The sequence below is a fragment of the Micropterus salmoides genome, unplaced genomic scaffold (genome assembly GCF_014851395.1).
Source record: "Micropterus salmoides isolate LMB-PRFRI ecotype aquatic unplaced genomic scaffold, ASM1485139v1 Ms_hic_scaffold_18, whole genome shotgun sequence".
NCBI classification, from domain to species: domain Eukaryota; kingdom Metazoa; phylum Chordata; class Actinopteri; order Centrarchiformes; family Centrarchidae; genus Micropterus; species Micropterus salmoides.
The window spans coordinates 17,215,321-17,241,805 of record NW_024040928.1 but is presented as its reverse complement, the minus strand read 5'-3'; the positions used below and the strand labels follow the sequence as shown (position 1 = coordinate 17,241,805).

Below are 26,485 nucleotides of genomic sequence, written 5' to 3'. Positions count from 1 at the left end.
CCCACTTTGCTGAGTAATCGACATCGCTTCTCGGCCTTTTGGCTAAGATCAAGTGTAGTATCTGTTCTTATCAGTTTAATATCTGATACGTCCCCTATCCGGGGACCATATATTAAATTGATTTTTGGAACAGGGAGATGGAATAGGGGCTTGCTCCGTCCACTCCGCGCATCGACCTGGTATTGCAGTATCTCCAGGAACGGTGCACCTCCTCTCTATGTAGAAAAATAATGGTATTACTTCTTTAATGTTCTTTTGGTTAATTAATATGTGGAGGTTGGAGCTTGATGTTGGGATTAACAGCAGTGTCATTTTTTTTTTATTTGAGAGCAGGAGGCTGGAAAGTGGTGACATGTTTAAATTCATGCAATTGTGCAATTAAAAGAAAATGTAACTGTTGAGGGAGAAAAATTGCAAAGGGAAATCTGTTTAGGGCTGAACAATTTTATAAAAAATATGTAGTTCAAAAACATTTAAATGATTATGGGTGATTTTTGCAAGGATCTGTACCAAACAAAATGTTAAGTCTGTAGAATATGATGTGTAGGGCAGGACATCTTTGTCACATGATATTTCATTTAAAATGGTATTATGACAAACATTTTGCCTTTGATAAATATTGCACCTCCTACGATTAAAACATTGCATTAGGCCATATTGCAATTTTGATAAGATTTTGATTAATTGTTCAGCCCTGGTGTTCACTACCCTTTTTCACAACAGCCATTTATTTTTAAGTCCTCATACTGATTGATTGGATTGAATATTTATTAAGTCTAATGTGAGCTGCTGGTGATACAAGTCATTGTGGCATTCTGGAGTGTTTCCATTTTAACTGGCGCAGCTTTTATAACCTTTATGGCACTGGTCACGTGATGGTAGTCAGCCAATCAAACCTGTGCATTGCGGATCGACTCAGTCATTGAGATATTCAGCCTGTGTGACTGCAGAGTTTCCTCCAGTGTGGTCTCACGGCCTGACAAACTCAGAATTCATGTGCACTTTATTTCAGTGATCTAAATGCTTTTCTTGCTGTACAGAGACAAACATTCTGTTATATATAAATGTTGTTGAACTGTATTGTGTTGCACTAGACAACATCTTAGACAACAGTTTTTTTTGGATTGCTTAAGCACGATTTTCAAAACACTACATACAATTAGCACAACCACACACCCAAATAGCAAAACACTACAGATCCTTTGCATAATTAAACGCTCTTGTAAAAACTATACACTTCTGTTTAAAAACCACACTTTGTTACCATATGAAACACACACGTCTCACATTACTATACTCTGTTTGCATGAGTTACACTCTGCTGTGATAAACCTAAAACACTTTTAGCACTTCTACTTCCCTATGATTAGAGTAGGCTACCATCAACAAAGTACAAATATAATGTAAATTCACCAAACACTACACAAGACGAATGTTGCAGACTGAAGAAACTCATTTATTTCTCAACACGCCCAAAATGTTGACATGGAGAGTCATAATACTGTAACAAAATGTCACTTTACATATTGTACTGTAAGTTTATTGTAAAAAAAAAACAACAACAAAAAACTAGACATTGTCTCTTCGCCTAGCTGGCGGTGGAGGACCCCATTCTGTGTAATGACTGCACAGAGTGTTATATTACCCCCACGTTGCCCTGGGACATTGACTATAGCCCTGTGGCCAATGATGTTTCTTCCCCTCCTTCGTGTTCTCGTCAGGTTGAACCCAGCCTCATCTACGTAAATGAACTCATGCTGGATCTCCTCTCCATCCATTCGTAAAACTCTCTGAAGAACAGTGTCAGGCAAAATTGTGTTGTTCAGTGTAGATCTAGTATACATATTACAGTACAGTAAAAGATTATGAGACCGTATGCAAGATCACGCTGCTAAAGTGAATACATACCTCTGCATAATCATGCCGCAGTCGTTTCACCCTTTCAGAATTGCGCTTGAAAGGCACTCGATAAATTTGCTTCATTTGAATATGTTTTTTTTTAGGATGCGTGCCAGTGTTGATGTTGAGACCTGATGGATATCGTTGAAACTGGCGTGGTTATTGACAATGTTAGCTTGGAGCTGATTGAGTGTTATAGCATTGTTGGCCAAAACCTAGGCCTGGGCGAAAAATCGATTGAATGAATTAATTCGAATTTTTTGTTGCGGGCGATTTAAAAAATAAGTAAATCGAGTTTTTGTGTAATAGCACATTTTTGGCTCCCCGGGGTTTCCGTAGTGTTCGTTTCCCATAGCGACAACATCATACACTAAACAGCAACAGCAAGCGACAAAATGGCTACCGGTGAGAGCGGGAAGTTTGTTCCCAAGAAAGGAATAAAGTCATCTGTTGTTTGGAACTGGTATGGGTTTGCTGCGACAGATGTGGAACACAGACACCACGCTGCAACATTTGCCTAAAGCCTATCGCAGTGAAAGGCAGCAGCACCACAAACCTATTCCAACACCTGAAACAGAGACATCCAGCCGAATATGAAAAATGCCAGTCTCTCCGCGATGAACAAAGCCGCACTGACCAACAAACCTTATTGCTTTCCTTAAGTAGGGGGGGAAATCGGAAAAAATCGTAAATTGAATTAAAGTAAATAAAATCGGAGATTTTATTTTTAGGCCATATCGCCCAGCCCTACCAAAACCATGTTTACCATCTCCCTCTCTTGCTGTTCTGTGAACATAGGAGGCCTTCCCCCTTGTCGTTCCTGACCCTCAATCCTATGTAGAAAAGTAAAAACAGTAGTAACAATAGTACAGTAATTTCACAGGAAAAGGTAACAGAAGTGCTGATCGTGCATAGAATACAGTACTGTAAGCAGTTACTGAAACTGTGCAGATGTTTTTGATATGATGATATTTTTACAATACCTATTTTCCAGTCGAAATGTTCTTATCACACTTGCCACTGTGTATCGGCTTAGATTTGGCTGTACTCGCAGTCCAGCCTCCCTCAGCATCAGGCCGTGGTTGACAACGTGGTCAACCAGTGTTGCACGGATCTCATTTGTCAGATTCGGTCCTCTTTGAGCACCTTCTTGTCCTCCTCTTCCTCTGTTGATTCCTTCTCCTCCTTGTCCTCCCCCTTGTCCTCCCCCTTGTCCTCCTCCTCATCTTACTCTTTCTCTGACTCTTTCCATTGTGCTTGAAGACCGATGAACTCACCTGCTGCTTTTTATAGAGCTTATACACCTGATTGGTGTGTCTACAATTAAGCAAACAAGTGTTTGCACACCTGATGACTGTGTTGAACCAATTGGTTGGACGGTGCGGTAATTTGACAGTCAGTGCTTTGGTATTGCAAGGAAGTGACTTCATGATAGATTTTTGTGTGTAATGTATGTTAAGTGTGTTTAGTGTTTTGCAAATCACTGTGTGTAGAGTTTTGCAAGAAGTGTGAGGTTGACAATGTGCTTATAGTTGTGCAAATATGGGCTGATGTTTTGCTTCTTGAGTGTAAGGTTTTGCTAATAGTGTACTACTTTTAATTTTAGTGTGTAAGCAATCCAAAAAAACTGTAAAATCCTATTTTGATAACCAGCCAGCATTGTTCACACGCCAAAGCAGTAGGTGGCAGCACCAGGAAAGTCAGTTGTCCACCAGCATTAAACAAAGAAACAGGAAGTGGCTGTAATGTGAGAAAACCAACATGTGTGTTTTGTGTGTTTTTTATTCTTTCCTCTGAATTTTAAATGTGGATCCAACTACTTTTGATTGCAGTACGCTTTAACTCTGGCTCACTTGAACTTGCTGTTGGGCTTTAACTCATTTGTTGGAGGTAAAATAGATACAATTGGTGATTCTAGGTTAGCTTTTGTTGTGGGAATACAGCAGTGAATGCTGGGAAAACGACCACTATTCAGCAAGTAAAATGTAAATAATCTTTGTTAGCCTTAGTACAGAGCTGTTTCTTCTATTAAAGTCCTAAAGACTCACACCCCCTAAAGCTACTGGTTTTATTCATTTATAGATGGTCAGCCCCGTCAGTTAGCATGGTATGTCTGTGAAAGACTCCCTCGTCTCTGACCTGTACAACTCATACTTACCTGGCAGGGGAGATACCATGATCAAGAAGGTGGTTCACCCAGGGCGAGGCTCAACCATTGCACTCCGGTTGAGCTGACCTCTGCGAATTCCCCAAATGTGGGAATCTCGACTGCATAATTTCTGGTAGTGGGGGACTGCGTTCGCGCTCTCCCCTGATAGTGTGTGAAATAAAAAATCAAGTTTAACAGCTGATATGCTGCTTGAAGTAATTAGATGTTCAACAGATCCCCTTAAGAGAAGCACTTCAGAGGGTTTGATATTGATTGCTGGCTCATACATCCCATATCTTGTGACTATATATTGCAGTTTTTTTCAGACGCTTTGGTACATTTCTATAATCATCCTTAACGTTTGCAAAACAGTAAGTGCATTTCTCAATACAAGATCGTAAAAACAGCACAACACAGTGGATGACCTGCAAAAGCCCGTTGCTCAAAATCCTTAGTGTATCTCTGAAAAGTAAATAAGTGAACAGAGCCCTCTTTCAGAAAGCAGGCTTAGTGAAAACTCTGAGTAAGTTGAGCCCGAGATGAGGGAAACTCTGGGTTTTCGGTTTCAGAGAGCGAGCTCAGATAAACTCTAGGTCTGTAACCCCAGCAACTTGCGCTTTGAACCTAACCTGCTCGGGAGGAGGTTTACTTCAACTAACGCTGAGTTTCTCTCTGACTCCTCCCCTACTGCAGAGCTTGAGCGGCTGTCTGACATTTCCTCATTCAGACTGTTGATATCAAAGCACATATTTGAACACAGTTACGTCTTTAGAAACATCGAAATCACGGTTAAATAGGCTGTTTTTTTTTGTGTTGTTTTTTTTTACCCAAACATGATCTTGAACATGGTGCTTTTATGATCAATCTGTCATCGATGTATGGCAAGAGAGTTATCTTTGGACATCGTGAATTTATCCTCAGCACAGAATAAAATCTATAAGCTACACTGTCCTTTATATCACAGTGACTGTGGACATTAAGGCAAAACACTTACTGTGCACTACGGTGCTGCAGTAATCACTGTTTAAAGTAATCTGTATAAAACTGATCAATGAACAATAACCTTTCATATTGTAGTCGCACAGATTGAACATTCCTATCGTAGTTATCAGCTGGATATGATGTGATGATATGACTGATGCAGCTGATACAAATAAATGTAGTTTAAAAGTGAGTTTTTCATTATCTGCTGATTGTCTGAATGTGTTTTCACAGCATTTCATAAAATATGAAATGAGCAAGATTTTATTAATGTAACAGACGTCTAAAACTTCACGGTCAGTTTGAACCTAGACACATTTTACATTGCAAAAATTCATTAATAGCCATAGGCCCACTGAGTCGGACTGTCACTTTATACTGGTCCATGAGTAGCCTAAACTATGTCTAATCAGGTTACAGCTGAATAAACAGGCCAGTAGCTATTTAAAATGAATAACCGGCTGTAGGAGACTTCCAGCACTTTATCATTAATTAAGGAAATTCCAGTCTGGTAAATGAATGAGCAACACTGTATAAAATGTAATATTGTTAACGTATCGATCCTTCCTCCACTCCTGTGTTTTATAGCCGATTGTTGGCAGTATTCATATTTCTAGCTCCACCCGATTAAAATAGAGACTGCCTTTATTTACCCGCTGCCATGGTAAATCATAGTATCGGAGCTCCATTGATGATGGCTTTTTTTCCTCCCACGCACGCGCTTCCATCTGGCTCAACATACTCAGAGTTGACTGAACTTTACCAGACTGGACTTTCCTTAATAAATGATAAAGCGCTTGAATTCTCCTACAGCCCATTATATTCATTTTAAATAGGAAGGCTATATTTAATAAGCTGTAACCTGACAGGACTAAATGCTGGTGGCAATCGGCTACCTGATTATGAAAATAGGTATAGATCAAATATAAGACACAGCTTACTCATGAACCTGTGATTGCAAAGTCACAGTCATGCCCAGGAGCCTAGATTAGCCTATTAATTTATTTATTCAGCAGTGGAAAATGTGTCAATGGGTTCAAACTCATTGTAAAGGTTTCAAGTCTATTTTACATTAATAAAATCTTAAAAATTTCGTATCTTGTTAATGCTGTCAAAACACATTCAGAATATATGCAGCTAATAATGAAAACCTCACTTAAAACTACATTTAAGCCTATTTGTTTCAGCTGCACCACAGTCATCCTCACGCAAAATATTCACATTATCTCCAGTATGATAACAAAGATAGGAATGTTCCAAACAATGCGACTGTAATATGAACGATTACTGTTGATTGATCAGTTTTCTAGGTTACAGAAACTGTTTAAACAGTGATTACTGCAGTAATGTAGCCCACAGTATCCCAAGTGTTTTCAGTGCAACTGTCAAAGCGTTATACCTAAAGACGGACATGCAGACGTAAATGCGTTCAGATATGTGTTTTGATATTGACAGAATGAATGAGGAAATGAAACGGTCAGACAGCTGCCTCAAGCTCTGCAGGAGGGGAGGAGTTAGAGAGAAACTGACGGTTTTTCAGCGTCAATTGCCGGAGTTACTGATCTAGGGATTATCTGATCTCGCTCTCTGAAACAGAAAACCCAGAGTTTCCCTCATCTCAGGCTAATCACTAATCCTGCCTTCTGAAACGGGGCCCTGGTCACAGAATCTCATCCACATCACAAGAGATATCTTCATCAATTCAGGACATGTTTAAAAAAAAAAAAAAAAAAGATCTAATAGACATGTATAGAAAATATGCTTGACATATTATGACAATGTGTTCAACCATTTTGCATGTAGTGACTTATGCAATTAACTTAGTTAACTTCCAAAGTTAGCTTCTGATTAAGCAGTTAAGAGGAAAGTTAACTTGCTGAGCGACTGATCCTCCATTTTTTGCACCTCTTACTGTTGTGAAAGCCTTAATGCTCTTAAGCTATCAGTGTTTCCCCTATATGCAGTCAGGAGCTGCGGTGCGCCACTGCTGAATCCTAACCACCGCTAATAAAATTTCCCACAATCATTAATCTATGCGCTACAAGTGTTTTCACTCGCACACTGTGCAAAACTACAACACTCAATGCTTGGCTAGCTTCCTCTCCTCGATCTATGCAGAACATCTACGTGACAGGTGCTGTTATAAGAGCAGCATAACTCCTGTAAGGAATTGGGAGGTGCGTAGCGAGCGTTTGATTGTCCGAGTGGCGGAAAGTGGCGGTGAACGTGAGCGGAGGACAATATTTTGGTAGTAAATGTACTGTGTCGTTAACAGTGTGTCAGCTTCTAAAGACCAAGAAAAGTCTGTCTGTTTTCCAACCTGGAAAAGTGAAGCCTGTTAGCGCTAGCAAACATCTTCCCTCCCCTTCAGACTGCGCAGCTGAGCAGGAAGACTTATACAGCAGGCTGTGTCTTTTGGCTGCTATGTAAATAAAAATTAGCTTAATTTATAGAAAGTAACTTGTAGATGTATTTTATTACTGCCTACTTGTCCGATGTTGAGAACATCATTTACAAACTGAGAGTAAACCGGCATAGCCTACAGCTCTGACCTGTACAGACTGATTAAATTATTTTTCAGTTTTCAGGTGAGTCAGAAAAAGTGGTTGTTAAATAATGGCCAAATATGATGTGAAATTGCATATTTGTCATTTCTTGGGGGAGGACCCCCAACCATGACCACCATGACCAACAACAAAACTATGGGAAAACTCATGTAAAGAGCAATGTTGTGTTGGGGTTTTATATTGAGGACAAAAATTTTGCTTCACCTCCGCTGCTACAACTCCATCCTTGGTGAAACACTGGCTATGCGTTTGACTTTGACTGACAGTAATGTAGGAATAGGAAAAAGAGGACATAGAAAGAAAGGGAAAGATATTTACAGAATGTAATGAGGGACAGACAGTAAGACGAAAAGGAAATTCCGACAAACATGGAAGTTTTAGTAGCGCCATAGGTACTTAAAACAATATTAATGCAGTGGGGTGAACAAGTATTTTATACACTGCTGATTTTGCAGGTTTTCCTACTTACACAGCATGTAGAGGTCTGTAATCTATTCTATCATAGGTACACTTCAACTGTAAGAAATGGAATCTAAAACAAAAATCCAGAAAATCACATTGTATGATTTTTAAATAATTAATTTGCATTTTATTGCATGACGTAAGTATTTGATCACCTACCAACCAGAAAGAATTCCAGCTCTCACAGACCTGTTAGTTCTCCTTTAAGAAGCCCTCCTGTTCTCCACTCATTACCTGTATTAACTGCACCTGTTTGAACTTGTTACCTGTATAAAAGAGACCTGTCCACACTCAATCAAACAGACTCCAATGTTGCCACAATGGCCAAGACTAGAGAGCTGTGTAAGGACATCAGGGATAAAATTGTAGACCTGCACAAGGCTGGGATGGGCTACAGGACAATAGGCAAGCAGCTTGGTGAGAAGGCAACTGTCAATCTCCCTCGGTCTGGGGCTCCATGCAAGATCTGACCTCGTGGGGCATCAATGATCATGAGGAAGGTGAGGGATCAGTGACCTGAAGAGAGCTTGGACCACAGTCTCAAAGAAAACCATTAGTAACCCACTACGCCGTCATGGATTAAAATCCTGCAGCTCACACAAGGTCCCCCTGCTCAAGCCAGCGCATGTCCAGGCCCGTCTGAAGTTTGCCAATGACCATCTGGATGATCAAGAGGAGAAATGGGAGAAGGTCATGTGGTCTGATGAGACAAAAATAGAGCTTTATGGTCTAAACTCCACACGCTGTGTTTGGAGGAAGAAGAAGGATGAGTACAACCCCAAGAACACCATCCCAACCGTGAAGCATGGAGGTGGAAACTCATTCTTTGGGGATGCTTTTCTGCAAAGGGGACAGGAAGACTGCACCGTATTGAGGGGAGGATGGATGGGGCCTTGTATTGCGAGATCTTTGCCAACAACCTCCTTCCCTTAGTAAGAGCATTGAAGAGTTGTTGTGGCTGGGTCTTCCAGCATGACAAAGACCCGAAACAAACCGCCAGGGCAACTAAGGAGTGGCTCCGTAAGAAGCATCTCAAGGTCCTGGAGTGGCCTAGCCAGTCTCTAAACAACTAGCCAGCCAGCCCCGAAACCTGAAGGATCTGGAGAAGGTCTGTATGGAGGAGTGGGCCCTGCTGCAGTGTATGCAAACCTGGTCAAGAACTACAGGAAATGTATGATCTCTGTATTTGCAAGCAAAGGTTTCTGTACAAAATTTTAAGTTCTGCTTTTCTGATGTATCAAATACTTATGTCATGCAATAAAATGCGAATTAAGTAGCAGTCATTACATTGGTAATGCAACCAAAAGTTGTAGCAGTACTTTCTAGCAATAGTGACTTTTGAGATACAACACACAGTGTGGCAAATGACTAGGCTACTGTACAGGTGTACAGTATAGTCTTTGTAATATGGGGTACTGGCAAAGGTAGGTACACAATAAGGATAACTGGTGGGCAGGAGAAGAAGAGGAGGCTCTGAAATGATGGCAGATGTTAGAGGACAGATAAACAAGATGAATTAAATGACTTCTCAGTGTAATGTTAATTGTGACTGGGAACTGACAAAGATTTATATAAAGATCATATGAAGACCAAGGACAATAATTGCTAAATTATGGTGCTTCTCACACAGGCTACGGTCCAGGCTTTGGCAACAGTAAGGAAAATAACATTGGCAGAAGCAGAGAAACAGGTTGAACAGGGCCAGTTAGAGGAAAGGAAGAATTTTAATACTAAATTCAGCAACTGACCAATCTATGAAGGTGTTTTGATGGTTTTTCAAAAGTTAAAAATAACTTTAAAAATGTTTCAAGTGAGAAAGAAAAACTCTACATGTCACTCGCCTATGAAATGGATAGACTTGGACTTATACAGTACAACAAAGGCCATGTGGGAAAAACTGTTCAGGAAAATGTAAAATTTTAACAAATACTGTGATCCCAAGAGACTCTGGCTACTTTCACATATTTGACAGGTCTAGGCATTGTACTTTTTGATTTGAGAAATTTCAATTCTGATCTGAGAAATGTATCAAAGCAAATGAGAAAAACTGTAAATAGATTTTTGGAACAGGGAGATGGAATTGGGTCTTGCTCCGTTGACACCATGCATCAACTTGTGCAAATAAACTTTGAGGAAATATCCCTGTGCATGCAGGTGTGTGAAAAGCATTAAACCGTACATTGAAGTCAGGGTTGTATGAGTAAGGCTGTTATTCATATGGTGAAATAAATGTAATCCATATGTTACTGATGATCTGGTACTTTGGAGGTCATGTGACAATTGAATGATTTACCTACAGAAAAGATTTCCATCAAATGAAAAGGCAGCAAAAAGAGGCAACAGTTATTCAGTTATACTTTCCAGCTGTATTTACCTGATTTTACCTCTTCAGTTATAGTCAAAATTTCACTTAGTGGGTTTTTTAATCATATATTCTTACGAGACAGTAGGCATCTTTTAAAGTGACTGTCACAGGCAAAAAGTAAGTAAAAGAAAACAGAAGTGCTTCTCTGCAAGAATTTCTGCATTTTCATAGCAGTGTGGTGAATCTTTGAAATTCTATTTAGATTATGTAGAAAAACATTTACAGAAAACAATTTTCTAAGTGTTTAGTCTAAACATCAAAGAATGTGGACTTATTTCTGTCCTGAACACAAGGTTAATTTATCTCTTCGTCCTGATTATATTCTTCAATCATTTATTAAAAAGTAAGAACATGGCATTTATTACATTCATCAAACCTACATTAAGTGATATTTCTGGGTTAAACACTTAACAAATTGGTTATTTTGGTTCTCTGGTTGTCACTGCTGTTCAACTCCATGAATACATTTGACAAATTGTATAATGAACACAATTAAAAGACAAATTGAGCCAACACACACACTGTGCAACCAAGGAGCAAAATGTGCTTTTTTTTTTTTTATTAATTTTTTAACATCAATGTAACAAAAATCGGACAATAGCTCCATTTCAGTCTGTAGTTAAAACATTACAAACCAGGTTCATATTAAGCCAAACTCGTAAACAGTCCAAAGTCCAACAACAAAGAGTCATTTGAAAAAGTTTAGTGTTATTTTTGTGTAAAAGGGAATGAATTCTGGTCCATCAACTCGCCAACTCTCTCCTGAAGGGTGTGAACCACCTCCGCCAGGATGAAGAGGTGTGTATCGTCAAGGTCCTTGAGGATGAACTTCTTTCCCAGGGCCATTTTTTCATCTAGATAGAGGAGGAACTGTTTCATGGCAGGATCACTGGTCCAGTGCGCAGACGGGAGCAAAGAGAAACAACTTTATAAGTCATTACAATCTGCGCATGTCATCATTTGAGTTTTATTTTGTTTAACAGCACACTTTTCATCAGAATTGCTTGACTTAACGTTAGATACAAACATTTCTGGGCAGATTTATAGGTTTCATTACCATTCAACAAGGACACCTTTGTGTACGTTGACCATGTTGACAGGCGAAGAGAAATCGGCAGTTGATGCCAATTAAAATCCTCAAAACCTGCAGCACAATAAATAAAGATGTGAATTTCTGGACTGTAAGCACGAGTAGTTAACGTAACAGGTAAACTCAGGACATACGTAATGTCACGTCAGAAAACAAACAGTCAAGTTACGTTAACATTAGTGTTTAGAGACGATTGCTAACCTAGCTTTTGATTTGAGCCCGGTTAGCTTGTTACGTTAGCTGAAAACCTCGGGGATATTCTGCTAATTACTGCGAGTTTTAAAATACTGAACAGAACAAGCTATCAATAAATATGTACATGCCTGGCTACATTTAAATGAAAGAGTTAAAGGGCCGATCTTTCACAAACCTGATAGCTGCGGTTGTTTCCTGTGCTAGCCTTTCAAAGTTTAATGGCACTGACTGGGGTGACATACGGTGGCTACAGAGGGACAATTTTCTGCGATCCAAAACGAGCGCATGCGGCATAAATATAGTTATTAATTGTGTTGATGTGTCATAACTTCTTCCTGTGGTTCCTCGCTGCTTGGAGAAAGCTGCATACTTGTATTTAAGTGCCTATTTGTACCATTCATAAAAATAGTTATACTAAATTTATCAATGCTGAAACAGTTATGATAAAATTCTTTATCACAATTAAGTACTTTTAATTGCTATATTATTACACAACATAAAAGTTTCTTAAATATATTGAGAAGCTGTTGATAGATTAATTAACCAATTTGGAATGTTTGCTTTTGGCCAATACAGTGAATTAATTGGACAAATAAAGGTGATTTTGAAAAAAATATGATTGTGATTATTTTGACTGATCTATCAATTATATGATTTAAGATGTTGAAGGGAACTTTATGCCATTATATTAATTTAAAAACATATTAAAATGATTATGGGTATTTTGAAGGGGATCTGTACCAAAAAAAGATGTTTTCTTAAATATGTAGAATATGATGTGTAGGCCAGGACCTCTGCACTTTTTACCTTTAATAAAGAATGCGCATTCTGTGATAAGAAAATTAAAGTAGGCCATATTGCGATTTCGATAAGATTTCGATTAACTGTTCAGCACTACATCACACTGATGCAATAATTATAAGTCTGACAGTACCACGAAGCAGTCATGCTCAATGATTTACAACACAATAGTGTAATACACCCAGAGATTTAAAAGCATATATACTAAAGTATAGAAACATCTACATTAGGCATATTTATAGTCTCACCGTTTATATGGTCACATTGCTTAAGAACAATGTCGTTTATTTCTTCAGTTTTACCACTGAAGGGGAAAGCATGGCATTGTATATTTCAGAACACTCAAGTATTAATATTGTAAAAAGAAAAAACACATTCAGATGTGCTATACATTGCAAAGCTGCTTTGAAATGACTATGATTCAGTGCATAGACAAGTCAAATAAAGCCTCCAACCTCATACATTTATTCATTGTCAGCATTGCTAGTGGCAATTTGAGCTTAGTCCCATAAATAAAGCAAACTGAATGAATATTAATACAGGTCCATTTGAGGTACAGGAAGGAATAGCCTATATTTTGGCAGACAATAGAACTATAATCCTCTAGTTAAATAAAATACATACATTTAGAAATAAATCTATCACTGGTCAAAATACTAAGGAACATAAATGGCAATAACATGTCAGTGCTTCTTTAATTAAATATAGTATAATGATAGACTAACCAGCTTAACATACTAAGTTGAAATGTAACAAAGTGCCTTAAAATAAAAGTTAGAATATTTAATTAACTGAACCTGTAAACATTGTTCTTTTAAAAATACAGAAATTTTAAAATTCAACAACTTTGCAGTGAGAAAGACCAATCTAATAGGATGACTAGGAAAACAAAATAAAAATCCCAGGTTTCTTTCATCATAACTGTCAATTCTTCACAAAAATCAATGTGTAAAATTAATGTAATTTCCCTAATTATGATATGATCACATTATGTGCAACAAGGAGAGGCAGTTATGTTTCCTCTTGGTTCAGGGGTGGGGTGGGTGACGGTGATTTCCTCCATTTCAAGTAAACATGTATCAGTGTTTGTGTTCATATATTTTAGTTAGTGGCTGATGTAGCTCTGCAGTGCTTCCTGGATAAACTGGAGGCTGCGCTTGTACAAAAATGAGTCCTTCTTCTCTGGCTTGCAGATGTTAAGATGATCTACGTCCACCTCGATGAGGTCCCCGATGCCGAGATCTGAAAGCAAACCGTAGCAGGCTCAAGGTAAATGGAAAAGATTACAGACACATAGATTTCAAGATCTATGCTCTGTTTGCTCATGCATTCGTAGTTAAGCAATACAAATCAGATAGATGTGTCTTATTTCCCACAGTCATTAGCGTTACATACTTGCTGACTGTGTCGGTACCACGAGTATCTTGATCATGGGTCCAATGTTTGTTGGCAGCTTCTCTGCAAAACTCAGCACCTTGAATTCCTTTTCTTTGGCCATGTTCAGGAAGTTCTCATTCAGGTTTCGCAGTGCTGGTGAGTCTTAAAAATACACAGACAACAACTCATAGTAGATATTGAACAATTTCTATTAAACACAAACAGTCTTGGATAATAAAAATTAAATCTATTCACTTACCTTTACAAAGTTCTCTGACTTCTATAGATGGAAAGAGGAGATATCTAACATTGACTGAGTACTCTGCCATAAAGGTACCGTGGTGAGGAACACTATAGAACATAATGCCCTTAGTGTTCTTTAACAGTCCACGCATATCTGGGTCCTCTGAGGCATCCAGCAGCATTTTCTTCACAAGCAATCCTGATGGTAAAATCAAACACAAGGGACAGACAGACAGGGCGCACAACTTTTAAATCAGACAAATACAATCACATGTAGGTGCACGGGTGAAATAAGACCAATACATTTGTTTTTCATGTTGTGTTCAAGGGATGAGTAAAAATCTGACATGCTTGTGGAAGGAAAGTTCTGACAAAATACCTCCCATACTGTGGGCTACCCAGACCACAGGCCTCTCCCCAACTCCTGCTAGCTTTAACTTCTTTAGCAGCTCTCGACTTCTGTAGGCCAAGGACTTCCTGAAGAGACAAAAGCATAGAATTAATCAACAGTCACTCATTCACTCTTTTGGAATTTTGTGTAATGAATACTGGAACATTTGGGATGATAATAAAGCATTTAATTTAATTAAGAATGGTAGCTTAATTAGCTTTAAATAGTCATGATGTTGGATAAGTTGTGCAAAGTATGAAGATTACTATTAGTAAATAAAGGTGTTAAGCAAAATAAATCTCTCCAATAACAGAGACTATTCCCATATATGCCCAGCCCTACAATATTTTATACTTAACAGCCAGTGAACTACAGATTCCTCACCTCCGATTCTCCGCGGGACAGTGGGCCATCCAGTCACTGAGGTGACTGTCATACTCCACTGATAGCACTCTCAGATTTGGACAGTCAGCAGCTAACCATGACTGCAAATAAAAGAGGACACAATAACAGTTAGAGATGATTAATTTTCCTGAAGAATAATCAAAATCTACATTAGACCACATATTTCATTGAACAAACTAGACACTATTGAGTGTCCCCTAAATAATATGCATTATAGAAGGAAAAACATGGATATACACCTCTATTACTACTCCAGAGTAATTAAAGGAAAGATTAGGTGGATCTTTCACCTTTGGCCAGCACTCTGTGTAGTCATCCTTGCTTTCAGCCTCCTTCTCTTCCTCTACCGTACTGGGATCCTTCTGCCTCCACGTCTTAAAAGCTGCCCCTAGAATCCCATGGATGAAGAGCACGTCTGCTTTGATTGGCTGGCTGGAAATTAACACATTGTCAAAGATAAGTGTGGGTTTACATATAAAATAAAATTAAAATTAATACATTTACGAATTAATTGTTTTCCTACTTGCCACGTGTTTGCGGGTGAAGGATATAGACACCATCTTGGTATTTCTCTTTCACCGTCTCCCTATCCAGGTTGGCCAGAGCGCGTGCTGCATGAGACGCCTGCATGGCATGAGGAGACTGCATCATCTCAGCCAGGACAGACACCCACCCTGAAGGGGTCATATAATGGGAAAGGGGGGGAGGGGGGATCCTTTTATAATCAGTTGTTGAGTTTTCATTTAATACAATTGGGACAAAAAGTATTAAGCATTAATGAAAAACAGAAACAATTTGAACCCTGCAAAGTATGTCTGGGTTGACCAACAGTTGATAGCTGTGGTGGTGATTATAATAATAAAAAAAATACCATCTGACATTTGAAGGATAAAGTCTATGTAATGGTGAAGATTAAATGTTCACCATTAAATAGGGACATGGAAAAATAGGCAGTAGAGCTTGTTTTTAACAATTCCTTAGTACACCCAGTCAAGATTACACATAACCAGAACTGTCCATGGAATAAATCAGATGAGTGGCAGATTTACCGGACCGGGCTATAGCCTGGTGAACGCTTTCATTGAGTGCCAGATTTCCTATTATGCGAACAATGTTCCTCTGAATCTTTAGGGAGTCTCTACGAAGCTGATAAATCCTCTGGAGGAGCTGCAGACCTCCACTGGCAACTATGTGGTCACAGTGGCTCTGGACCTGCAGACAAGATGCATTTCATTAAGTTCAGAACATTTATTCACCTTACCTAGCAACCAAAATCAACCACAGTCTCCACAAGAGTTAGTCCAACTCACTGAGATTGTTGTGTAGGTATGGAGCAAATTAACTGGAGAGATACTACTCGTTTCTGCTCAGAAAACAATGAAATTCAAAGAGTATGTTTACAAAAAACACTGTTCCATAAATACTTGCATGCTGACAAGATTAACTGATCTAAAACAAAAGTGCTTTGTGTTTTAAATTAGCCTTTTACTTTTAAATCTTGACTATGAACAAAATGTGCTGTTGAATGCACATCGGTGTGGTGTTTAATTGATAAATATCAGTTTAATAACTCCAGATCATATTTAGATGCTTGATGGCCATCATTACCTTTGAGTGCTGTACCAGTGCCTGTAGGTAGAAGGATTCCACCTTCTCAGAAGGAACAGAGGTGAGGCTCTGAGCGTAAGGCAGCCCATTACCACCAAAACACCACAGACCACCCTGTAACATAAGAGAGTGTACGTATAAAAAGGAGGATTTAAAGATTTGGATTTTAGAGAAGTTCATGTGTGAATCCGTCTTTCTGTCTCAGTTACCCGTTGTGCTGCCAAGGACTGGGTGCTCTCTCTGAGGGCCAGTGAGGTGAAGTACTGAACACATTTGTCCACCTCAGACTGAGGCAGAGACCCCAGCAGCTGCCTGAGACCATCCTCTGCTGACAAACCCTGTGAAGAAGTTAACACATCTAAGTTATCATCTTATATACAACTGTAACCCTTGTTCCCCGAGAAGGGGAACGAGACACTGCGTCGGTGACGACACTACGGGAACGCCTCTGGGCGTGGCAGGGCTGAAACATGAATGAAACTACTCCAATCCTATTGGTGTTGCTAGAACGGTAGCGTGTGACGGCGTAACTGGAGGCGTATATAAGCAAGCCGGCACAGAGGACACATTAGCCCTTTTCTATGAAGCAAGGCGCTCCAGGCGGGGTGAGGTGTGATGGACCGACGCAGTGTCTCGTTCCCCTTCTCGGGGAACAAGGGTTACATATGTACCCCGAGACGTTCCCCTTCGAGGGAACTCGAACTGCGTCGGTGATGACACTATGGGAACGAGACTACCCACTTAGGCCGCGCCGAAACCCCGCCTGCCCCCAGCGTGCAGCACCTGACGGCATGACTAGGAGGAGAGCGCACGGGTGCGGGGTGCAGAAGGAAGGTCCAGACTGTAGAACTGGATGAAGGTGTGAGGGGTGGCCCAGCCAGCCGCGTCACACAAATCCTGGAGCGACACCCTGCGAGGAGGGCCCTAGAAGCCGCCATGCCTCGAGTAGAGTGCACCCTTACGGCCATAGGTGAAGGTAACCCGTGCACCTGATAGGCCAGGGAAATAGTCTAAACAATCCAGTTGCTGATTGTGTGTTTGGAAGCGGGGAGCCCAGCCTTGGGGGACCCAAAACACACCAGCAACTGGTCTGCTTTCCTCCACCGGGAAGACCTCAGAGTGTAAATACTCAGTGCTCTGACCGGGCAGAGCAGATGAAGTCTCCCGTCCTCCGCCGTCACATGAGGTGGGGGATGAAACACCTGCAGCACCGTGGACCCTGCCAACCTGGAAGGGACTTTAGGGACATAGCCCGGAAAGGGGTGCAGGATGGCTCTGACCCTCCCCGGGGCAAACTCCAGGCATTGCGGAGACACCGAAAGTGCCTGGAGATCCCCAACCCTCCTCAGAGAGGTGATAGCGAGGAGAAAGGCCATCTTAAGGGTCAGGTGCTTGGCCTCAGCCTACTCCAGGGGTTCGAAGGGGGCCTCAGCCAGCGCTTCGAGAACCACCGCCAGGTCCCAGGTGGGAAGCCTGGACCGGGTCACGGGTCTCATCCTCCAGCTCCACGGAGGAAGCGCACGACCAGTGGAAGCCTCCCCAGAGGCCCATCACTCAGAGGGGTGTGGAACGCCGCCACGGCAGCCACATATACCTTGAGTGTGGATGGGGAAAGGCCAGCAGAGAAACGGTCCTGGAGGAACTCCAGTACCATAGTAACTGGGTACACCGCTCGTTCTCTGCACCAGGTGGCAAACACATTTCACTTTAGGCCGTACATCCTGCTCTGGAGCTGAGCAGCGTCTCGACTGTTCCTGCCGTGCGGCCCGCCTCCCAGGAACTGGGCCCCCTCATTCCCCGGGCCTCAGCCCCTGTCTCGACAGCAGGTCTGCTCTTTGATTCTGTGTCCCAGGGATGTACATTGCTCTGAGGGACAGCAGTCTGCTGGGACCACAGGAGGATCCGATGCGGCAGTTTTGTGTAATGGGCGCGAGTGCAGACCCCCCTGGTGATTCAAATAGGCCACCACTGCCGTGTTGTTGGTCCTGACAAGGACATGGCGACCGCGGAGAGAGGGCAGAAAACTCCTCAGAGCTCTGAAAACCACCAACATTTCTAGGCAATTTATGTGCCAAGAGAAATGATGCTCCTCCCAGGAGCCACTCGTGAAGCGGCCGTCCGTGACCGCGCCCCATCCCGTGAGTGAGGCATCTGTCGAAATAATTGTGGGACAGGAACCAAGGTTTCTTCCATACTGACAGAGAACAAAGGCACCTGCTCGTAATCTGTATCCGACGGAATGGATTTCCCCTTGGGGAGAATCCCTTGGATTTTAACCACCACTGCAGGGCTCTCATGTGCAGCAGGCCAGACGGGATTACGCTGGACGCTGCTGCCATGAGACCCAACACTCTCTGAAAGTTTTTCACAGTGATGGAGCGGCCTAGCTTTATCCTGGTTACTGAGGACACAATGGACCCGACGCATGCAGGCGACAGGTGGGCCCGCATCGTCATCGAGTTCCACACCACCCCTAGGAACGGGGTGTCAGCATGCTCTTCTTTGTGTTGAGCCGCAGCCCCAAACGCCGAAGGTGGGCGAGGACGACATCTCGATGCCGAACCGCTAACTCTCGAGACTGGGCCAGAATAAGCCAGTCGTCGATGTAGTTCAGTATGCGGATGCCCTGGAGCCTCATTGGGGCCAGAGCTGCATCCATACATTTGGTGAACGTGCAAGGAGAGAGTGCTAGGCCGGGAGAACCCGATACTGGTATGCCACGCCCCCGTAGGCGAACCTCAGGAACTTCCTGTGAGAGGGATGGATGGAGATGTGGAAATATGCGTCTTGTAGATCTATCGTGACAAACCAATCCTCGGATTGAATCTGACTGACGATGGCGGGGATGGTGAGCATCTCAAATCTGAATCTCCTCAGAGATTTGTTCAGGAGCTGTAGATCTAAAATCGGACGCGATCCTCCGTCCTTCTTGGGAACTATGAAGTACCGGCTGTAGAACCCGGACTCCCTGACTGGCTGGGGTATGCGTTCTATGGCCCCCTTGTTCAGTAGAGAGAAAACGTCTTGTTCCAACACCTGGCTCCGCCTGAGTGCACTGCAGTCCAGACCACCCCGTGGTCTTTCTAAACATGCCAGAGTGCCTGCTGAATAGAAAAGAGCTAATGTGTCCTGTGTGCCGGCGTGCTTATATAAGCCTCCAGTTACGCCGTCACACGCTACCGTTCTAGCAACACCAATAGGATTGGAGTAGTTTCATTCATGTTTCAGCCCTGCCACCCCCAGAGGCGTTCCCATAGTGTCGTCACCGACGCAGTTCGAGTTCCCTCGAAGGGGAACTCTTAATACACAAATGTAGAGCCCATGTTTAGTATAGAAACAAAGCATGTGAATGAGAGTGGTTTACAAGTGATATAGAGGTATTCCACATAATAGACTATTCTACAGAGATGAGATACTTACATCCTCCTGGTCAGGCAGTGCAGGAGTGCGCAGAAAGAACCGAAGGTCTACCTGAGGAGTCCGGGCCAGGGCCACTGCTGTTCGCTGGTCTATAATCTGGGCTGCTGTCTGGTACTGGTAGTCTGCGTTATTGACAACAGGTGTGAACTAATCCCACCTTACTTAACTTGTGTAAATGGTAAACCTGAAGTGATATGCAACAATCTTTGTGTATCTTACCACGCCAGTGGTGATTGTTTGCAAGGTCCTGTACAGCCTGTAGTCTGATGGCTTTATTGGCTGACTGTGTCCTCTTCAGTAAGACCCATAATGCCACCTCATGTGGGTCTGCATCCACATGGCTAAAGTGCTCTAAGACATACAAATAGAGAACAAACTGATGGGCTGAACATTTACAAGAACAAGTGGGTAAAACGGTGCTACAAATATTCTTAAAGGCACTACGGAATCACAGACTGGAATTCAAACTATATCTGCTGTGACTAACTACCAGTATCTACAATACCCCTTTCAGATTATTACAACAGCTAGGAAGTTACAAACCTTGTGGTTTCAAACCTTGTGTCATCAACTTGGCAGCTATTAAATTTTTTAAAAGTCAAAAGTTAATTTATTGATATCTTACTGGAATATAATTTCATAAAAAACATTTCTATAAACTCAAATCGCTCCAAAAGACATACATTATACATTAAAAGTAATGAATGATTCACACAGTGAATATAAAGGTTAACAAAACAATCATGTATTACAGCTAATTGCGCAATATACACATTAATGCAAAAATGTGACCTTTAAAACAGGATGTGCATGTACAAGGCAGGTGTTTCCTTTGGACAAAAATGACTGGGCAACTAGTTTTTTTTCTGAGAATAAATATTTGTGCTTCTATTAACAACACTGTCTGCTTTACATTCTTAGAAACAGGAGAGGCTGAGAGGCACTGCTGTTTCACACTGTGCACTTACAGTATGATTTTCTGGTACTGTATATTGACAACTTTTGGTCTCTTACCATCTAGGGATTGCATCAAAATCCTAGATGACATTTCCAGAAACCGCCTTACTGCCTTATGGAGTTCCCTCCTTGCTTTGTGTGTGAGCTCTGGAAAAGACGGAGTGTAAAAAAATTAATACAATGACCTAGAAAATCTGATTTTCATTTCTATAAAACACTACCAAGATAAATAAAGCAGTTTAATAATGGTTGCTAGTTGGTATCTCAGTAAAGGTTGGTAGGTGATTGTTTCCATTAAATAAGTGAACCTTGACCAGTGGAAGTGGGGATCAGTCAACAGACTGACCCAAATATGCAGGAGGAAAAGACAGTAGAGAGGGAAAGGAATGAAAGACAGGAAGTAACGATAACAGATGCCACTGGACATCTGAACATGCAAAGCTGTGTGCAGTTATAATCCAGCTGGTTTAGGAAGTAGGACAATGTCCAAAAACAATACACCTAATCGAAATCTCAATATAGCCTTATTCTTTTCAGTTTTGGCCTAGGTGAATGACATTTATTACCTGCAGTGCGGTTCTCCTTTTCATCGGAGGGAGTGGCTCTCAGATATATGTACGACTTGTACTTCTCCTGAAGAATTGCACCAGTGTTTATGGTCACAGCCTTGTCCAAGGCCGCCATTTCATAAGTGATAAAAAGACAGCCCCTGTAGAAAGGTAATGGAGAAGTTGTAACACAGTGATCGTTCTTTTCACACAAATTTGCAGCGATAAAATTTTACCATTGGAGATAAAAATTAAAATTTGTAATGTTATGTGATACTGTAACTTACCCCAAGACAACTGCACCAGTTACTTTAGCAACCTTCCCTAAATTTCGGTAGAAAAGGAAACTATATTAGGTAAGTCTGAAGCTCTTCTCCCAAAAGCATCAAGATTGATTCCATGTATGTACAGTTCTTAGGTCTGTGAAATTGCTGACAAAAAATGGTGTTAATTATGTGTAATATCTTACTTAAATCTTTCCACTGAAGCACTTTCTTCACTCCAGGCGGCCCAGCTGTACTCAGTCTCCGACAGCGGATCAAACGTAGAGCTGCACCAGACATCCTCCAGTATGATGGGGCTAAGTTATCAGACGACCAAAGAAGACTAACCACTTATTCAAATCGATCTCACACAAGAAATGTACATAGCATAGTCATACGTGTGGCCAGTGACACTTTTGCTAAAGCGAATTTAATGACAAGCACGTATATAATTGCCCTGGTACTTAAGCGAGCCACCTATTTGTGGCTGTAATGACCAAACAAGCGACAGCACTAACATTTGACTATAATCAGCCAACTAATGTAATGCATAAATCATTCACAAGTCCTCTAGCTAACGTTAAGTTAGCTAACTTTGCTACAATAAACTTGGAATAATTACTTCAGTTGCAACAATAAGTCTGACCGCATCATTCAGCTTACACTACAGACAGCCCTTTGATACTCAGCGTTAACATGAACACTGCAGTAAAACTGTAACAACTAATGTTAAATTAACAGTTAGCTAACGTCAACTTACTGAAGACTTAGCATTTGGCTAACGTTTCACTTTTAAGAGTTTACCACCAGCTTACTAACGCTACGTGTAGCCTGTCCAGTTCACTGATTAAGATACACTGTTCGTGCGGGTTAATTCTTTAATTTTTGAACGTTGAACGAGTGACATTACCTTATTTATCGACTGAGAAGTCTTAAAACGACGACCGCAATGCTCCGGTGTTCAAACACAACACAAACTTGTCTCACAAATAATACGTCATCGACCGTAACTAACTTAAAAAATGAAACCAAAATATTTAAAATGGTATCAGACAGACACTTTATGTAATAGGATGTGTGACTGTGTGTTGGGAACATTTTTATTAATTCGACATGCAATAAAATATCCGATGAATTATGTGTTTTTGCTGGTAGGAGGGCGGGTCTTCCTTTCTTCTTGCGAAGCTCAAACTTTACTGCGGTGTTAAATACCAGTTCCCCTTTCAGGAAATAGTGACCAGACTGGACATAGTTAGTAATAGGTCTGCGTAAAGGGCGTAGACAAAATAATAAAACACATGGAGTCCAATACAACAACCATGCAATAAATACAAACTATCATAATGATTATGTTCACAGAAAGAAGTGTTGATGCCAGTGGTATTGAGTGGTTGACATGAGGCTGTAATTTGTGTTGGTGTATTAGATTGCATTGTATTGGGTATTTATTTTATAAGGTGCACAATACAATGTTGTAAATCAAGACACAATCTCAAAATACGATCATTTACAACACACAACTACAGAAATGGAGCTTCTCTAAGTTAGTATTTATTTGGACAACTACTGTATTGGGTTGCAACATTTTACAGGTGTTCATGTTATTATGTCCATATCTTGTGTTACCTTACTTTTTGCTAGCAGACACACCACATCCTTGGTATGGAAAACTCAGTTGTCATGATTTTGATTCTTGCTTTTATTGCAAACGTATGAGCAAAATTCAGTAAACTACATTCACATATGAAATACAAAACCTTCTGTCCACCTTTGTGTCTCCCTCTCTCACGCTCACACACACTGTACATGCAAACACACACAGACACACTAAATTACACAGTTTTGAAAAAAGAAACATTTAAAAGCTGGCTGTTTTGCATTACATATACACCTAAATGACACATCTCTAATTTACTAATTACAGGTTAAGACACAACCACTCGCTTTCTTTTGGGGTACGCTTGCACACTAATTCTCTCTTTTGCGTAGTTAGATGATCAGCAGGAACAAAGGAGAAGTCTTGCCTTGTAGCATAAATGCCCAGTCATCAGTATGTATTTGAAGATTCTCACCTTGTCGAAATTAGAAAAGGGTTTGTGCAAGCATACGCAAGTGTCAAACACACCAAAATACAGATTGCTAATATTTAAGAGGGATTTTCCTTTCATAAGCAGCAATTGGCATATTGCTGAGTGTCAAATTACTGTTTATAAATAATTCAGTATTGAATGATAAAAGGCAAGTATAATACAGATATATTAACAAACCAAAAGACATACAAAACGGATTGTTGTTTCAGAGTATTATTCTGTTGAGCAGGGTACACAATTGACCTTGATGTCCTTGTTTGCTCCACTCTGCTCCACCTTGTCATATAAATCAATACAGATTTAGTCCAGTATTATTTGTAAGTCCATTTACAACTCTCGGTTTAGTAAGAATCAGCCTGGTGCTCTCACTCCTCTCAGGTGCGTGTTTCCTGATAAGCTCTAATAATGCTCTCATAGGCTGGAGGTGGGGTCTGTGTAGCATGGAAACCCCTCAGGCTATTATTACCCCAAAATGTTTCTGGTCTGGGTGGGGTGGCAGCCGGCTGGGCTGCTGTTTGGGCTGATCCAGTCGACGTGGTCAGAGTCGGTGTACGAGGCAGCGTGGTCTGGCTCCCCTCCTCTGCTTCCCTTGCAATTTGGCTGCACTGGAGGAGAGGGTGGAAGGTAGAGGCCCTGAAGCTGGATTTGTGCCCCAGTGGATCGAGGTGATCTGGGGAGGAAGTCTGGCGGTGGAAGCTGAAAGCAGCACTGACCAAACTGTTGTTGCTACGCCGGTCGTAGCTGCTGTTGCGGTTAAAGCCTGGACGGTTGCGGGGAGATGTGCGTGATTGGCGAGGAGGGCGGCGGGTAATGCTGGCAGAGCCTGCTCTGCGTCTGGACATCCAGATCAAGACCACATATACGAGAGCCCCCAAAACCAGGCCCACCGCCATGGAGACACAGAAAGCTATGATCAGAGGGACTGTGAAGAGAGAAGTGCATATGAAAAAGGATATTTTCTGAAATCTGCTTCAATATGATATGTCCTTCACATACATTCCCTATATACTTGGTTTCTACGTGATTAGTTTTATTTTTGGCTCTTATGCCCCATTAACTTGTTTACTCTTTAGGTTCACTTTGAGGCACAATTGTTTAATAATTGTTATGTACATGCTATACATCTGAATGCACTTTAGCCTTAATAAACATTTAGTTTTTATGTATTTTGTATCATCGCCTGGGAATGTAAGGAATTTTAATTTCGACTCTATGCCCTTACCAAGATTACAAAAAACATCTGTTTGGAACAAATGGACAATTGCCAACAGTGTCTTGTAAGATGGTGCCCCTTGACAAAATAACAACAGGCTTTCCTCTTTAATGTTTACCAGAGCAAGCAGACATCAAACTGACGTCAATTCATTCCCTCAAAAAACACACTGACTTTATGCTCATTGCTACTTTTCCTTGCAAGTAGTAGTGCCAACATAAGCGCGCTTGAGAGAATGCAACAGCTAAGACAAATCCTGTTGGACTGCTGCCAGGGAAAACAAATCAATATCCTTTCAATACAGTTATAAAGCCTGAACCTTCTCTGCTACCAGCCCATATTTCCACAGCAGTTGTTTTCTCTAACTCTGGGAAAAGGGAAAGGAGACCCTGGTTAAAAGTCATCTGGAAATGAAATTAGGGAAAACACTTAAGAAAACACCATATAGATTTAAAGCAAGTATTTGTAAAACTTGCAAAAAAAGGGGTATCTTTGAACATTCTAATTTGTTGGCTAACTAATCTTCAGAAGGAATCAGGACCACATATTGTATGACTTGCAGAGGTGATTAAAGCTTGAATTCCTGATAGAACAACAGTGCCAATCAGAGAGACCGCAGGAAAAAGACCAGCTAAAAGAGAAGGGAAGTTAGAAAAAACTCACCAGCATCAAAAGACTGAAGGATTTCCAGAAAGATATTTGTGGTGTTCTCGGCCATGACTTTGTTCTGTTTTGTTAGAGAAGAAGAGAGACTGATAACTCAATTCAGTCTATTGTTTACCCTCTCTTCTTCTTTCTCCTATTCTTCTGTCAACTCTTGCCTGTCTCTCTTTTCTTCTGATGGATTTTCCTTTCTGCCTACACTCTTTCCTGTTCTCTCACTTTCTCTCTCTTTTGTCCCTTGCCCACTTTCTCTGTCTGTATGTCTGTCTCCCTCATAGCGAGACTCAGCCCAGAGGCACACGGGACTGGTGGCTAACTCTGGCAGTAGTCTTGTTTATGGAAGCGGAAAACTACACTGTCACATTTCCTGCTTTTCTGCTTGAAATTAGCAACAGGAGTGGCTTATCTATTCAGGACAGAGATCCTGGAGGTGGGGAGACGGGGTGTTGCTATAATCACTTCCTCCCCCATCCTTTCCTTCACGTTGATTCATGTAAAACAGTATCACCCCAGCGCCGTAAGACTCAGTACTTAACCTGTCACCATAGGAAAACCCACCACTTTTACCAATATTTTTTTTCCTTTTAACAATGATAAATATTTCAATCTCTCATATTTTTTCCTTTCGCCACAGAGACCATGGGCGACAGTTTTGCAATAAGCTGTACCAGCAATTACAGCCCTGTGTCTGAAATTGCTGTTGAAGGGAAAAACCACAGCTGGAATTGATGGTGGCAACACTGTAAGTGCTTTTAATACTCAGTTGTAATGATGCAAAACATACTACTCTGCTGCATT

The 26,485-nt window shown here is 41.1% G+C and overlaps 3 protein-coding genes and 2 non-coding genes across 7 annotated transcripts; 2 read left to right on the top strand and 3 right to left on the bottom strand.

Moving 5' to 3' along the window:
- The first annotated feature begins 22 nt into the window (after positions 1 to 22).
- LOC119909606 lies at positions 23 to 213 on the top strand. Its single transcript, XR_005445493.1, has one exon. It is a non-coding gene; the product is annotated as a U2 spliceosomal RNA (small nuclear RNA).
- A 3,836-nt stretch (positions 214 to 4,049) lies between these two features.
- Positions 4,050 to 4,213, top strand: LOC119909603. The gene has a single exon (XR_005445491.1). It is a non-coding gene; the product is annotated as a U1 spliceosomal RNA (small nuclear RNA).
- Positions 4,214 to 10,739: 6,526 nt separating this feature from the next.
- Positions 10,740 to 11,998, bottom strand: LOC119909550 (general transcription factor IIH subunit 5-like). The gene is made up of 3 exons (XM_038727808.1): positions 11,884 to 11,998; positions 11,481 to 11,567; positions 10,740 to 11,312 (listed from the first exon to the last, which is right to left on the bottom strand). The coding sequence occupies exons 2-3, from the start codon at positions 11,513 to 11,515 to the stop codon at positions 11,132 to 11,134; spliced, it is 216 nt and encodes a 71-aa protein (XP_038583736.1). The 5' UTR covers positions 11,516 to 11,567; positions 11,884 to 11,998; the 3' UTR covers positions 10,740 to 11,131.
- Positions 11,999 to 12,759: 761 nt separating this feature from the next.
- On the bottom strand, positions 12,760 to 22,716 carry serac1 (serine active site containing 1). 3 transcript variants are annotated; one of them, XM_038727011.1, is made up of 17 exons: positions 22,632 to 22,716; positions 21,928 to 22,038; positions 21,746 to 21,782; positions 21,477 to 21,619; positions 20,968 to 21,057; positions 20,173 to 20,304; positions 19,954 to 20,075; positions 16,743 to 16,871; positions 16,534 to 16,647; positions 15,975 to 16,137; positions 15,449 to 15,599; positions 15,216 to 15,357; positions 14,905 to 15,005; positions 14,509 to 14,606; positions 14,146 to 14,328; positions 13,905 to 14,048; positions 12,760 to 13,751 (listed from the first exon to the last, which is right to left on the bottom strand). In XM_038727011.1, the coding sequence occupies exons 2-17, from the start codon at positions 22,019 to 22,021 to the stop codon at positions 13,615 to 13,617; spliced, it is 1,980 nt and encodes a 659-aa protein (XP_038582939.1). In that variant the 5' UTR covers positions 22,022 to 22,038; positions 22,632 to 22,716; the 3' UTR covers positions 12,760 to 13,614. The 3 variants fall into 3 exon arrangements, with proteins under 3 accessions (XP_038582939.1, XP_038582941.1, XP_038582940.1); XM_038727013.1 differs by having other exon boundaries at positions 21,928 to 22,064; positions 22,632 to 22,646; XM_038727012.1 differs by lacking the exon at positions 22,632 to 22,716 and having other exon boundaries at positions 21,928 to 22,597.
- A 683-nt stretch (positions 22,717 to 23,399) lies between these two features.
- Positions 23,400 to 26,053, bottom strand: myct1a (myc target 1a). The gene is made up of 2 exons (XM_038727014.1): positions 25,688 to 26,053; positions 23,400 to 24,733 (listed from the first exon to the last, which is right to left on the bottom strand). The coding sequence occupies exons 1-2, from the start codon at positions 25,740 to 25,742 to the stop codon at positions 24,186 to 24,188; spliced, it is 603 nt and encodes a 200-aa protein (XP_038582942.1). The 5' UTR covers positions 25,743 to 26,053; the 3' UTR covers positions 23,400 to 24,185.
- Between the last annotated feature and the right edge of the window lie 432 nt (positions 26,054 to 26,485).